General features: G+C 45.4%; 1 protein-coding gene across 3 annotated transcripts in view; it reads left to right on the plus strand.

The window, feature by feature from the left end:
• Nucleotides 1-16,346, plus strand: part of Pdss2 (decaprenyl diphosphate synthase subunit 2) — a 219,317-nt gene that overhangs the window by 187,595 nt on the left and 15,376 nt on the right. For 2 of the 3 annotated variants that reach the window (XR_003844502.1, XM_021205072.2), the window contains one exon: nt 575-607. The exons of the other annotated variant lie outside the window; for it this stretch is intronic. Coding sequence is in view for 1 of the 2 variants with exons in the window: in XM_021205072.2 (XP_021060731.1) it covers nt 575-607 (33 nt within the window). In the remaining variant the exon portion in view is untranslated. The remainder of the gene's footprint in view (nt 1-574; nt 608-16,346) is intronic. 3 annotated transcript variants of the gene reach the window in all.

Consider the following 16,346-nt stretch of genomic DNA (forward strand, 5'->3'; position numbering starts at 1 on the left):
AGTGCTGGGATCAAAGGCGTGCGCCACCACGCCCGGCCTGACTTTTTTTTTAATTTGAAGAAAAATTTACCTTAATGTACATTTTTTTTCTTTTTTCCAAACTTCCCGAGTTCTTCTCTGTGTGTATGTGCTGTATGCACATGCATACATGCATATGATGTATACATATGTATTTATGTTTGTGTGTATGTATACATTTCAAACAAAAGTTGAAAGAACTCTTCAGAGATATCACTGGCTATATGAATAAACATATAGTTCAATATATACATATGTTAAATATGAGGTAGTGTGGAGAAAAAGAATTGAATTTTGTTCTTTTGAATGTTTCTATTCTTTCTAACTACATGTGTGTCAGGGAGACATGTGCATGTGGGTGGAATGGGCTCTGGCCCTGGACCTGTAGATCCAGGTGATTGTGGGCATGAACTCTGCAAAAGCAGTGCATGCTCTTAGTCACTGAACCGTCGTTCCAGACTTATGAATTTTACTCATTAAGAAGGAGAACACTAGATAAGTGCTAAAAGAACAAGAAACAAAAGCAGTACAGAAATTATCTTCTTTTCTATTCTAGGCTCACGAGAAAGGAAGATTGAACTACAGTAAGGTAGGTAGAGTGTGCTCCTCACCGTCTGATCACTGTTTATATTCGCAAGGTCAAAAAGGAAATATGGCTGGTCATGGTGGGTGGCACAGACTTCTAACCCCAGCACCTTGGAAGTAAGAGCTATCAGGTCTCTGTAGGTTCATGGCTCACAGCCATCTGCAACTGCAGTCCCAAGGAGTCCAACACCCCCTTCTGGCCTTTCATACATAGTGCACTAACATACATGCAAGCCAAACACCCATACCCAGAAAAAGTAACAAAGGTTTTACGTTAAATAAGTAGGTTAAAAAGGAGCATGATGGTTAAAGCTGAGAGACTGTCATTAGCAGGTAGAAAATATTCATTCAACAATGTGTGTTTATTCCATACAAAGTGTTAGATATGGTAAAATGGCGAGGGCCAGCAAATGGCTCAGCAGGTGAAGGTGCTCACTGCTGAGCAGCTCAAAGCCAAGCCGAATGCTCTGAGTTTGATTCCCCAGAACCCACATGGTAGGAGGAAAGAACTAAGTCTTGAAAGACAGAGGGCATTGCGTGGCTGGAAGAAGTAGGCTTGCTAGCTAGGTGTCTTCTAAAGCATCATGGGCTGACATCACAACCTCGCCTGGTCCTAATTGCACTGTAAAGGGTCCCCCTCCAAAACCATCAGCGGGGGAATCCAGTTCCCAGCATCTGAACTCTTGGGGCACATTCAAACCATAGCATCAGTGAAGCATCGACAACACGAATGTCTATAAGCACACCTTCCCATTCACACACCAAAGCTCGTCATATCATGATGTGGCAGAAGGGCGCGCGTGCAAGTCTTATGCTTCCCAGCCTCTGGAACTGTGAGCCCTCATGAGCGTCGTGTAAGTTATACAGTCACTGGCGAGGGTGTTATTCTCATACAGAGGGGAGGGGCTGGAGCAGTGCTTCAGCAGCTGAGAGTCCTTACTGTGAAGTCAAATCCCCAGCATCCACAGTGAGGCTGGGCATGGCTGTGCATCAGACCCTCCTACCGAGAGCAGAGGAGGCCAGCAGGGTGTTTGACAGCCTTCCCAGGTCATTTTGACATATCTCCTTTGTTAAAACTGGCTGTGCTCAGCACCATAGCAGACACTTGTAATCTATTGCTAGGAGGGTAGAGGCAGAAGGAGCAGGAATTTGAGGCCAGCACTACAATGAGACCTCATCTCCAAAACAGAAAAAAAAAAAAAAAATGATTGAAGTTAAAAACTATTTGGTCCAGTCAGGTAGCTCAGTGGGTAAAATGGTTGTTTTGCAAGTATGACAGCCTGAGTTCAATCCCTGGACCACACAGTGGAAGGAGAGAGCCAGCTCCCAAAATTGTCCTCCAACCTCCACGTGTGCCTGTGCCTATACTGTGACATCATATACCCACACACAATTACAATAACATATTGCTTTAACTTTTAGTTAACGGGGATGGCAAAGAGATGGGTCAAAGGTAAAGGCCCTTGTTAACAACCTGGTGATCCAGTCAATCCCTGGAACTAACAGTGATACACACATGCTCACAAACACATGTGTACACTCACACACTCGCACACATACACACACACTCATACACTTGCACGCATACACACATACTCTCTCACACACGCACACACATTAACTCATGTTCACACTCACATGCGTACACATACACTCGCACGCATACACACACTCATGCATACACATTCACTCACATGCTCACACTCACATGTGTACACTCATACACTCACACACATACACACACACTCATGCATACTCTTTCACACACATACACATTCACACACACTCACACATGTACACTCATAAACTCACACACATACACACACGCTCACACACACAGTACACTAAGTATAATTAAAATAAGGTATGGCTCTAACTCAGCAGAGGGCTTACCTAGCATGTACAGTGAGTGTCCTGGCTTCCGTTGCCAGCACCACATTAAACCAAACATGGTGGCATACACCTGTGATCAGCGCTTTTGAGTTAAGTTTTCAAAATCTCAAAATCATCTTGGGTTACACAAAAAGTTCAAGGCCAGCCTGGGATACACAAGACTTCATATCAAAAAAAATTTTTTTAATTAAATTAAAAATAAAGCTATGGGGTGTAGTGAGGCAAGCCTTTAATTCCAGCATTTGAGAGGTAGAGGCAGGCAGATCTCTATGAATGCAAGGCCTGCCTGGGATACACAGTGAGTTACAAAACAGCCAGGGCTTTATTGAGAGAACTTATCTCATGAAAACCAGAAAAATAAAACTGTGAGGGGCTGGAGAGTTGGCTCAGCAGTCAAGAGAACTGTCTGTTCTTGCAGAGGACTCTAGTCTGATTCCCAGCACCCATGCGGCAGCTCACAACTGTTTGTAATTCTAGTCCCAGGGGATCTGAAGCCCTCTTCAGACCTTTAAGGGCACCAGAAATGCACATGGTGCACATATATCCATATAAAATTATAAAACAAACCTTTAGAAGAAAACTTCTAAATAAATAAATAAACCTGTGAGACATTACAACTCAGGACACAGTGTTGTCTGTGAACACATTTAAGTCACACTGTTTTGAGACACACACACAAAAGACCATTTTTCAGGTGTGTGGCACATATATGACTGCTTAGCTGACAGAGCTTGCTAACCATCTGACCTGTGTGACAGTCAAGGTTATCTGGAGGGCGAACACATCTGCACTCCAAAGAAGATAGAGGCAATCAATGGGCAGAGTGGCTTTGCTCACTTGGGGACACTTTCTCAGGCGCATGCTGTGGCCCTGTGCTTTGCTCCAGCCCTCTGCTCTGCCATACATAGCGTTGCCTCCTCTAAGAAAACCAGGCATGGAAGCTCCTCGGCCTAGAGTTAGTGTCCGGATGTCACTCTCCCGTGGCATGTATCTTAGCTCCCTTCGTGGTGTCCTGGGTGGAAGGCAGAGCCTCATCGTGGCTCTGAACCATCATGTCTTCCTGGGCCTCCCAGCATGAGCAGCCCTACTCTCTGAGCTTTTCGGTTCGCTGTTGGCATCTTGTGGCTTTGTGTCTTAGAGCTGTTTCAGGTTTACTGCAAGGTTGAGTGACGTCACACCAAAGCCATCCTGTTGTTGAAAATATTTTATCTCACTCAGGGGTATCTACCCCACCTTTGGTCATTCAATTCCGGATAAAAGACACACATCTTTCATATTAGTAAGAAACCTTAGTCAGCACTACAGCAGGGCAGTTATCTATCCTCTATGCAATTAGAATCTATTTCCCCGTCATTAACCCCAAATTATTTCACCATGTTCCATCTGGACAGCTCCTAGCTTCAGTTGGCCAGCCACCCCATGGCATTTTCCTTCTCTCCTCATGGTTCTCCTCCATCCCCAACCCCAGGAACCCCAGTCACACCTATCTCAGTTCTGCCCAGCTATAGGCTGTAGACATCTTTATTCAGCAATCAGGGATTGCCTGGGGGACAAGGTCAACATAGTGTTGCTTGGGTCTGTGTGTACATTGTCTCATCCTTGGGGGCCAGTGTTTAACATTAGAATACTTAGTAAAAGACCAAACCTCCATGCTATCCATTTGATAAAGGTCATCAGTAAGCCTCCGTTGATAAGGCTCTCTCCAGAGCCCATGGTTTTCAACAGGACCTAGCTCACACTTGATGATGTACCTTGGTCCACTTTGCTTGTTCTATCCTGTTGCTGATGCTGCCATCCTCCGGAAGTCAACCATGTTACTATGTATCCTACCAATTTCAAATCCCATATTTTCTTATATCCTGCCACTTTCCTGTGATGTTTCCCCTTGCCTGTGCCCATATCCCTTCATCTGAACCACTGAAAATCCTACCTCTGGATCTCAATGCCTCTCTTGTCACAATAGACCCATTTGCCAGATAGAACAATGAAACCTCGGGTACCATAGTTTCAGTCTGCTGCTTCCACCCCACTACTGGCTCCACACTGTCTACAAGGCAGTCAGAGGCCCGCTCCAGCTTCCCCTTCCACTCCCCTGACAGCCCCGAGTCACGAGTCATGTCCGCAGACTGTTTCAGTTCTCTGTGTCTTTTGCTTTGTCCTGGTTTGCCCCTGCCACTCTGCCACTGAGCTCTCTGCCACTGAGCTGCATCTCCAGCCCCTCTCTGATTTTATGTTGAGACAGACAGTCTTACTGTGACCAAGACTGGCCTTGAACTCACACTGTTTATACCTCAGCCTCCCAAGTCACTGGGATTACAGGCTTGCATCAATACACCAGGCTTAGTTTTCTGTCTTGACTTCTGCTGTCCGCTCTGCTTGGAAGATACATCTTCTGATTTCTGGGTCTTCTGTCCCTCCTGTAATATAAAATTTAGGATCATTGCCTAGAGAGAGGCCTCTGCACTGGGACAGGCCGCATTAGGTCCTTCCCATACTCTGTAAGACACTGTGTCTCTCAATGTGTCTTCTCTGTTGTTTTACAGTGGCCCATGATAGGATCCTGGACTGTGAGCTCTTGAGGGCAGGGACAGTGCTGGGGTTGGTTTGGGGGTTGATTGTTGGTGTTTGACCTTAGGCTTTGTGATTGGTGCCTGATGCTTGGTGCTCAGTACTGAGTGAGTGAGCCCATAGAGGAAGCAAAGGAGACTTGGAATCTGTTGGGAAGAAGTAAGCTGTAGGAGAAAGCGAAGCAGGGCTTTTCACCTCAGCTCAGAGGTGAGGGAGCCTAAGCCATCAGCCGGGCAGAGACTGAGATGAAGGATGGGGTTTCACTAAGTAGGGAAAGACAGCGGGTGGCTATGGGGCGCTGAGGCTTGTGTGGGACCTAAAGACTTCCTAGAATAGCTTAACAAAGAAGAACACTGCAGTCACAATGGAAGAGATTGGTATTGGAAACTGGACTGGAGCCAGGTGGTGAATTACTGAAGTTGGTCACTTGTAATCTTAGCACTTACGCACTGAGGCAGGAGGTTAGAGAGCTTGAGCTGTCTATTGAGGCCCTGTCCAAAAAAAAAAAGAGAAGGAAGGAAGCAAGCAAGGAAGGAAGGAAGAAAAATGAGTATGGTGTACCTGCACACCTGACCTCACGGCTGAGTGGGCAGATTTCCATGTGTGTGCCATCACATGTACACAGATTCGCACACACAAAGAAATGTTGTTTTTTGTTTGGTTGGGGTTTTTTGTTATTGTTGTTGTTGTATTGGAGGTTTTATTTTATTTGGGGGGGGGGGCGGTGTTTCTAGACAGGGTTTCTCTGTATAGCCCTGGCCATCCTGGAACTCACTCTGTAGTCCAGGCTGGCCTCAAACTCAGACATCCGCCTGCTTCTGCCTCCAGAGTGCTGGGATTAAAGTCGTGTGCCACCACACCCGGCTTTATTTTTGTTTGTTTTAATTAAGGGCTTTGAGTGACAGCCCACACCTTTAAGCCCAGCATGAAGGAGGCATCAGCAGGTAAGATCTCTAGGTTTAGGCTAGTCTGGACTACATAGAGTTCTAGGCCAGGTAGAGCTACACATAGTAAGACCCTGCCTCCAAAAGACAGAGAGAGAAGAAAAAGCAGAAAAAGCATTTCCAGATCGAGCACTGGCTATGCTTCCAACATGCTGCAGAACCTAGTATAGTCCCTTCACTCCGTGGGCCTGACTCGGGCATCTCTGTCTAGAGTAGACATCTTCTCCTTCCTGGCTCCTCCTTAACATGTCCTGATCGTAACACACCTAAGCTGATCATTTTAGTGTGTTTCTTCTTTCAGTAGAGCGTGAGGATTCTGACAGCAGCAGCCCTCCTGACCTACCTCCCAAGTGCATCGGGGCCCGGCTCTCAGTGCTTCCGGGTGTGTGTGAGGACCACTGTGTTATCAGGAGATGTAAGGAGAGGAGGTCTGGAATCCACAACTGGAGGCTCAGACATTTTTAGGAGCATGCTGGCTATAGAATATGCCCTTCCCGCTAACTGCTTGCCTTTCCCAGAGCCCAGTCACTGCTTCTCAATAGAGAGAATGTCACCTCCACCCCCGAGTTCCTAGTGCTATTCTGACAGTTAAAGGCAAAGCACAGTTGGTCTGGATAGATTCCAGTAACTAACCAGATCATGTCACCCTCACAGACGTCAGCCTGGGTATCGTGGGGAGAAGAAGGGTGACCGTGTCCTTCTGTAGGGACATTCGCAGGTGCAGCCTATGGTATTGTGTGAGGAGCACTGTGGGGCTGGGGGGACACAAATATGGTGAATTCTGTCTCCACCTCTGTTCTCTGTGTGGTCTCATTGCTAATGATTGGTACTCTTCGAATTCTTCGGATCAGATTATCTATAGGACAGTATTTGAAGAACTCAGCAACCATTTCAGGAGACTGTTGTAAAATTTATTTCTTTCTGAAATTTTCTTTCCCATGATCCTAATTTTACCAAAAAAAAAAAAAAAAATCAGTTTCAGAGAACCATAGAGAATAATTTCAGTTGTTCATGGTAGCTTAATATCCTTCACTCAGATTGTATCTAAGATGGGGAAGATGTTACAGAGGGCTGGAAGAAATGTTCATTTTTAAATCAGTTTCCAGAATGCCCTTCACAGTCACTGAGTGCGATAGTAAGCTTCTTTTTCTTTTTTATTTGGGTATGTATTTGGTTTTATAACAGGATTTCACTATGTAACCCAAAATTTCTTCCCACAAATTCTTCCATCTTCCTGCCTCAGCCTCCTGAGTGCCAGGCTTACAGGCATGGCCGTCACACCTGCCTTTGAATTGCTTCTTTTTTTTAATCAATTATTTACTTTATGTATGTGAGTACACTCTAGCTAGTTTTCAGACACACCAGAAGAGGGCACCAGATCTCATTACAGATGGTTGTGAGTCACTATGTAGTTTCTGGGAATTGAACTCAGGACCTCTGAAAAAGCAGTCAGTGCTCTTAACCGCTGAGCCATCTCTCCAGGCCCCTTGAATTACTTCTTAACTGAATTCTGGTTTCAGCGGCTCCTGGATATGAATGCTTTATACTGCTCTGGTGTCTTTCTTCTTAAGGTATCAAAACACTCAACAAGTTTCTAGTCATTAAATCTTTTCCTTCCTCTTAAGGTAACAGGCAAGGTAGCAATTCTAGAGTGTCAGATGGAAACACCAAGACCATCTCTCCTCCTTGCGTAGTTAAGACAGAACAGGACTTGTAAGATGCACGTACTTACCAAGCGCTGAGATAGGCATGGTGCAGTGCTGTGGTACAGTCAGTGACCGTGCTGGCTCTGTGTGTGTAGCTCTCAAACTACTCAGTTCCTCAGCCACCAACCCAGCATCAAGTACTGCTAATCTGCCCGTTGCTAGGGGAGGCCGCCACCTACTGAACTGCAGCAGTTCCTGGGTGTGCACAGGAAGGGTGCAGAAGCCTCTCAGACCACGCGCTTGGTTTGCTATGGCAACTAATGTACATGTCCAAGAGAAGACGAATATGTTGACTGCTCTCGCTTAGAAAAACATCTACAAACGTCTGTGTATTTTCCCCATCTGGAGCTGAGCGTATGCCTGCAGTTGAGCCTACTGCTCCTTGAAATAAGCTGCTGCTAAAAGACTAAGGCAGATGGTATTTTTACCACTTCAGGCAAAACATGGCACCTATGGTTCGACTTTCGACAATTTTAATTTTTTAACATTTTCAAGATGGCTTGTTTAAATATCTCCATCACAGAGACACAGACTTGTTCCCAGCTCCTTTTAAATCCTTGCTTCAGCTACTCAGGCACTGGCAAAACTCATTTTATCAGAAGCAGACGCTGAGCGAGGCACTGTGCGGTCTGCCTTGTGTTTGCTCTTTCCCAGGAGCCTGAGAGTGTGCCGCGAGTGGCCCGTGACACGCATGCTGGTTTAGACAGAGCTGCCGTGCTCCTCTGCCCTCGCCTCTACTTTATTAACTATGCATTTCTTATTATTTGGCCTGTGACTCCATATAGAAGTGTGGCTTGTTCTGTTTTGTTTTCCAGTTTTTGAAGGCATTTATTCCTGATATTATTATTTGCCTGTGTGAGAGTGCAGGTGCGTGCAGGACTCACACCTTCATGAAGCTCTAAAGGATAAGTTCTCTCCTTGCATGGTGGGGTCTGGGGTTGAATTCAGGTTGTCAAGATGGCGCTTTACCCACTGAGCCAGCTCACTGACCCTGGGTTTTATTTTAAGATTTATTTATTTTATTATTTTATATGCATGCATATTTTATCTGCATGTGTGTATGTACCACATGGGTGCTTAGGGAATTAGATAACAGGGAACTGGTATTACAGGCGGTTGTGGACCACTCAGTGTGGGTGTTGGAACTGAACTGGGATCCTTTGGAAGAGCAAAACGCATTTGGACTCACTCTGTAGACCAGGCTGGCCTCAGACTCACAGAGATTCACCGGCCTCTGCCTCCCAAGTGCTGAAATTAAAGGCGGGTACCACCAGTGCCAGGCACGGAGTGATTCGTGACTGCTGAGCCCCGTGATGTCCTCTTAGGAAGGTTACCTGAAACACAGACTGGCTCACGGGGTGAAGGAAGATGAATCCTTTAGGCCTGTAGTTTCAGTCACTTCAGTGCAAGAGAGACCCTGAGCATGGGCCGTTGGAGCTCATGCTGCCTCCCAGGATTGACTCCTGGTTCCAGGACAGCAGGTTCCAGTCACCTCTCAGGAACCAGCGCCTGGTGGCTGGTGCCCTCTTTTGCCCTCTTAACCCCAGAAGTCCCTGTGCATCTGTTATTATAAGACACATTTGCATAAAGCGAACATTACAATTCTCTTCCCACCAGCAAAGATGGGCCCTGATATTTGCATTCACAGGACCAGGTCAGTACTTCCTCTGAGAAGAAAGAGAGTGTCTCCTCTTACATCATGGCTCTCCCAGAGGCTTGCCTCGCTGCCCATGTCTTCTCTTTATTGTCCATAGATGCTAAAATGGTATATCCTTTTTTTTTTTTTTATTGAGTATTGAAAAATATGTATACCATTGCTGTTTTTATACCCGAGTCTGTCCACTTACTTACTTATGGTTATTTATTCTATGACACCCTTCCCCACAGCCCTAGCGAGCTGGCTCTGAGAAGCTGTCACGTGACACAGTTAGGCCCCAGGTGTTGCTCTTTCTCCTCTCTGTCCCCTTGTCTACGGCAGATGCTGCTCTCCCAACCTGGGATTTCATATTAGCATCTCCTGTAAAAAATTCCACACAGCATCACTGCAGGCACGGTGTCTCACACTTTCTAGGCTCCTGGAGATGTTGTACCATTAGCTCTCCTGTTTTAATTAGTGATAATTATAGAGAGTGCCTAGCTGCATTGACCTTCTCTGTCCTCTCTTGCTCCTGAAGAACTTGCAGTGCAGGAGATAAGATGTTTATAGCACACTTTAAAAAGAAAGAGCCCAACTGTAAAAAATGTCTGATGTAGGTGCAATCGTGTAAAATGTTCTATGCTTAATAAAGACTAGAAAGTAGCACATTAAAATATGTGAATAAAGGCATGTTTTTAAAAAGAAATATATTGTACCTTTAAAAGATTTTCATCTTATAATTGTAAGCTCTGATTTCAATTGGATTTTTGTTTCCTTTAACATTATGGTGATGAATTCAATTATAGCGAGAACTGAAAATAAACTGTCTTAAATCTTGTTTCACGTGAACCAACCAGGTTTAACCCTAAGCTTCTAGGGAATTGCTTCTATCTATGGCAATAGCAAGAAACCACATTTGGGACAGAACTTGTCTGTGAGGGTTTGGTTTTGCTGTATTCTGTGTGTGTCTGTGTGTCTGTGTATCTCTCTATGTGTATGTGTGTGTGTTTGTATGTGTGTCTGTGTATCTCTTGTGTGTATGTGTGTGTATCTCTGTATGTGTGTTTGTTTGTGTGTGTGTGTCTGTGTGTGTTTGTATATTTCTATATATGTGTGTGTGTGTGTGTATCTCTGTATGTGTTTGTATTTGTGTGTGTCTATGTATCTCTGTATGTGTGTGTGTGTCTGTGTGTCTGTGTGTGTATGGCTATGAACTCTTGGTGATTCACTTCCCTGCCTCAGCCTCCTGAGTAATGGGATTTCCATCCTGAGCCGCCACACCCAGCTGGGAAATTTAACTGATTTTTTGTGATGGCCTTAAGAATGGCAGAGGAGCCAGGACACAAGTGAGCAAGAGGAAAAGCTAGTGAACAGGAAGACCTGTGCTTGTGGCTCTCCTGGCCCCACTGGGAGAAGCAGTGTAGGGCAAGCCAGCGCTGCCCTCTGAGAGGCTGAGCCCCAGCCCTCAGTTCCTTGTCCATCCCTGCTCAGCTGTTATGGGTCTTTGGGCAGCTACAGTTCAGACAAGCAATGCGAGTAGATTGTCTTTATTCTGGCTTTCGTTGTTTCTTTCTTTTTTTGAGATAAGGTCTTACTTCTTAGCCTTTGCTAGACTGGTGTTTGTTATGTAGACCAGAATGGCCTAGAACAGAACTTACAGAGATCCACCTGCCTCTGCCTTCTCAGTACTGAGGCTGAGGTGTGTACGCACTAATCTGTTTGTTAAACAACTTCCTTCAGTTTTAGCAATCACTGGTTTAATTTCAAATTTCCCTTAAGGTGATTAAAAAATAATAATTGATCAACTTCTTTTTTCTGTATTATTTAAATAATGAATTTGTATTGTCATAAGACAGTTTATAACCGCTTTTTTTTACGTGTGCGTGCATGCATGCAATGTATGTCCCCCATGCATGCAGAGGGTGTCAGATTTCCTGAGCTGGAATTGTAGGCAGTTCTGAGCAACCCAACGTGGGTGCTGGGAACCAAACTCAGGTCCCCTTCAAAAACAGCGTGCGGTCTTAACTGCTGAGCCACCTTCCGTCCCCCTACATGACCAGTTTCTGTCCATAGCACAAGGTAAAAGCTTTTGTATTGGGCTCAGCCTGTTCTCCCAGAGGACCTACCTTTGATTTCCAGTATCCACATGGCACCTCATAACTGTCTCTAACTCTAGTTCCAGGGGATCCAATGCCCTTGAAAACCAGAAACCCACATGGTACACACATAGACATGCAGGCAAAACACCCATACATGTAAAATAAAAAATAAAATGTGTTAAAATGAATAAATGTTTCTAAGATTTTGTATTATATGAAACTTTTGTCAAAAAAAAAGTTTTCTAGAGGTAGGCATGGTGGTGCATGACTCTAGTTCAGCGCTGCGGGTTGGAGGGGTGGGCACGGTAAACGTCTATAATCCAGCGCCAGCACAACCCTATAATGCAGTGCTGGGGGGTCAGGACGGGGCAAGGTGCACATCTGTAACACAGTGCTTGGGACGTGGAGAGGAGGAGGAGGAGTTCATGGCCAGCCTAAGGTGCATGATACCTATCTCAAAAAAAAAAAAAAAAGGTTTCCCTTTCCAGTGCCCAAAGTGGCGTCACATGCCTGTGAGCTTGTACTCTGGAAGGTGGGGGATCTTCACTCCCAGCCAGCTTCACCCTCATAGTTTAACACTGGCCAGGGCTACATAGCAATAGCCTGTCTCCAACAAACTTTCCTAATCACACGTGAAATAACACATTTCCTAAAGCAGAGCCGCCCGCCAGACCTCTGTGCCCTCCCATGCGCCGGCCTGCCAGCCTTTCCTTCCTTTCTCTGGGTGTGGTGCTCCACACTCAGCCCCAGTGACAACCCTCCTGCTTGGATGATGTAATCCTCCAAGTTTCTGATGTTAGTTCTTTTTTCGTTGTTTTGTTTTGTTTTGAGACAGGGTTTCTCTGTGTAGCCCTGGCTGTCCTGGAAGTCACTCTATAGACCAGGCTGTCCTCGAACTCAGAAATCCACCTGCCTCTGCCTCCCAAATGCCAGGATTAAAGGCGTGCGCCACCACTGCCCGACTCTGATGTTATTTCTGATTCTTGTTCTCTGGTATTAGCAATCCCATAAACCTCAATGGTATTGATAGATTCGGTGATCATTATAGCTATTCCTTTGTGGATCATGAATAAAATTATTAAAAGATTTCTGTGATAGGCCTCTTTTATATGACATGATAAAATATGTCTCCTCCGTTATTGCCCAACTTCTGTTGATTCTGTTTGAATATCTGCAGTTGTACATTGTTCTTACTTTTCTTCAAATATCCCTTGCTGTTGATATTTAATTTACAATGTTTTACATAAAGTATTAAATCACCTTGCTCACAGTAATAATAATAATTAGTGAAACAATCCACCCCCCCTTTTTTGCGATAAGTTTCTCTCTGTGCTCCGGCTGTGCTGGACTCTGTAGACCAGGGATCCTCTTGCCCCGTGTCCTGCAGCAGATTGTACAGTGTGTGCCAGCTCAACCATCCCACCTCATTCTTAGATTCACTTTTCTCGTCCTTGTGAGCCTCTGGAACTGAAGGGACAGATAGTTGTTAGCCATCAGTGGGTACCACATTTCTCTTAAGGCTACAGCAGATATACTTGTTGGAGAGTACTTGGTTCTAGGCCTGGGTAGTTGGCTAGTGTCACTGTGGATTGCTGTGCTCTGGAGGCTTAAGGTCTCACGTGTGATAGTCCCAGGATGTATTTGGTGAGTGAATGGATGGATGAGTAACTCAAGATACACCAGCTGTCTGTACGTTCCTCCCTCTTCTAGTTCATAAGACTCGATCCTCTTCATGTTCCTTCATGTGCGTGTGTGCATGCATGCATGTGTGCATGTGTGTTGAGACAGTCTTACTATGGAGCCCCAGATAGCCTGAAACTCACTATGTAGGCCAGTATGACATCAAACTCAGAGAGCTTACCTGCCTCTGCCTCCTTAGTATTGGAATTAAAGGTATATGCCACTGAGCTTAGCTCCTAAATATAATATTTTTATATTAATTAAATAAAATACCTTTAGTAATTCTTTGAGAATTTCATAGTGCATGCAAATGTATTTTAATCATATTCAGCTCCCCTCAAGTCCCCCCAACTCCTTTCAGATCTACCACCCACTCCCCTAGCCCTCCCTCCCAGGTCCATTTCCTGGCTTTTGTTGTTTTGTTTTGCCTTGTTTTTCTTTAATAAGACACTGAGTCCAGGGCTGCAAAGATGGCTCAGGGGTTAAGAGCACTAACTGTTCTTCCAAAGGTCCTGAGTTCAAATCCCAGCAACCACATGGTGGCTCACAACCATCCCTAATGAGATCTGACACCCTCTTCTGGTGTGTCTGAAGATAGCTACAGTGTACTTAGATATAATAAATAAATAAATCTTTAAAAAAAAAAAAAAGACACCGAGTCCAGTTTGTTTTGCCCATATACTTGTGGGTGTGGGCTATCCACTGGAGCATCCTTGAGAGGCCACACCCTTAAAGAACACACACACACACACACACACACACACACACAGCCACACACTGTGGTGGTCCACAAGGCCTCCCCTCTCTGTGCTGAAATAGTGACTGGTTTGATCTTGGGCAGGCTGCCACACAGCTGCTGTGAGTTCGTGAGTGCAATGACCCTGTTGTGTTCTGAAGTCAGTTTTACTTGGTTCTCCCTGACCTCTCGCTCTTACACTCTTTGGCCTTCTCTTCTGTTATACACCCTCATCCCTGGCCAAGGAGGGAGGTGCCCTTGTGGAACCTTGCACTTGGACCACATGTGACCCAGTATTAAGCACAAAGAAGCTCTGATAAGCTCTGGGAGCTGCGCTGCTTACAGGGACGTGTGATGCTGCATAGCAAAGTGTTAACAGTAGGTTTGCTCGTGGGCCTGCTTGCTCTCTGCCATGGGCCCTTGAGCAGATTTACAGCATGCACTTCCTCCTAGAGAGAAACACTTCAATCCAGTTGAGAGCACTGGGTTCCCCCATGGCATTCATGGCTCTCTTGCACCCATGGGCACATCTGGCCACACTGCTCCTTACTGTAGTTCGTAGTATTCACAGCTGAACAAGACTGTGGATGACTTGCGTCCCTCAGCAGCCTCATAGCACCTTCTGCTCCTACACAGCCAGCTAGCAGGAAGGAAACGTCCTGGTGAATACCAGCTTGATTGCTCGGTGTTCTGTTAAGAAAGTCTGCAGTGTCTTCAGCATACGGTATAACTATCAAGGTCAAATCAGCAAATAGGAGCCATGGCAATAGCCTGTATTGTTTTGGTGCCTCCAAGACACTCCCGAACATCAGTTTGACAGCAGGTATCCCACAACTGGCACTGGGCTTTTATTTGACAACATGTGGCTTCTGTGTAGAATGACTCCAATTAAATTCTGTTGTGGAGGAGGGGTGCTAGCATAGTTGGTTTCTATATGGCTTTTCAAGCATCCTTAGTTTTAGCTACCCCTCCCTGCACCCCCTCTTCTACCCTGCTCTCCTCTCCCTCCCTCTTAAATGTCCCTCCTAGCTTCTCATCTTTTCTCCTTCATATCACCTCTGTGTTGTGCTACCCCACTCCCTTAAGATCTAATGTATGTTTAGCCAAATGGTTACAACTCCATTCCTGTACCTCTTGGGTTGAAACAGATCTTTAGCTGGGGAGATCTTTAGAATCTTAGTCTGAAGAGCTAAGGAAAAATGCCCTGCGGGCTAATTCTGTGGGTGAGAGCATTGCTCTGTGGGGTGACTGCATTCAATTATTTCTCCCAGTTTGTGGTGCCAAGAACCACCTGTGCACAGGGAGAGCCTGAGTGTCTTTATGTAGCAGATAGAGCCTTCTGACCCCTAAGAGAGCCCGTCTGGTCCATTAAAGTTTATATCGGTTTGGGTTTGAAGCCGATATAAAGGGAATACTCTCTTTCCTCATCTTAAAAACCACTGGAGAGGAACAGGTTTTCTGAAATCGTGAGTGAGAGGAAAAGAGGCACACTTCCTTATAGCTTCGAATATGGTTTTAGTGAGTCAGAAGTCTTTGTCACCTCAAACTCACACACTGGTCATATGAACAGTCCGATTTTATACAGAATTAGGATTTTTGAGCTGTCAATCTGTCTAGTCCATGAGGAGGCTATAGTCTTAATAGGTGCATCTGAAGCCATCCTCCCACCCCTAGTGTTTTCTGCCCAGCTCCTACAAGCACACTTAGTCCCCATTACATCAGAGTGTGGGTCCTTGGTGATGTGCTGAGTCTTTTCTCTATAACAAGTGGGCTGAGCCCCTCAGGTTTCAAGCAGAGTGACTGAGGTAACAGTAGAGCTTGCAGGATCTGCAAACACAGCCGAGTGGTGTGTGTGTCAAGTAGAGACTGGCCTAAGTAGATCCAACCCCAGCCCTGCAGTCCTCGGCTTCCTGGCTTAATGAAGGTCTTGCCTGTTCTTGCCAGGCTCATCATGCAGGCTGCCTAGTGTAAAGTGCAGTGGTGCCCCCTGTGGAGGGGCTTCCTGCCCTAGTGCTAAGACAGGCATGCTGAACTGTGTCTTTGGTTCACTCATGGCAAGATTTGTGTACTCCTGCTTAGAAGCAGCTGCGGCCTTTTGGTGCTTTTATGTACAGTGTGGTCTGCATGGTTTGTGTATGCCTGACTCGAGACTGTACTAAGTGTTCCCATAGTTACCTTATGGTCTGCTGACCATAACGTCTGCCTTTTCCGCCATGCTACTTCTCAGGTTTATAGACATACGACAAAAAGTTGTAAGGCAGGCTTTGGTCTTGGAAGTACCTTAAAATGGTATTGCTGTCTTTAAGTATAGCATAGTCCATGCTTAGAAATGCCATTGCCTGGTGAGTGGGGTTATGTTTGTTGAGCCAGTGTGATGGTTAGTGTGACTTTTTAAAATCTAGGAAGCACTCTTTACTCCTCCAAGACAGCCTTACAGCATAACTATAGTATATTCTCAGTATAACTATAGTATATTCTCAG

This window comes from Mus pahari, chromosome 9 (assembly GCF_900095145.1).
Source record: "Mus pahari chromosome 9, PAHARI_EIJ_v1.1, whole genome shotgun sequence".
Lineage (NCBI taxonomy): Eukaryota > Metazoa > Chordata > Mammalia > Rodentia > Muridae > Mus > Mus pahari.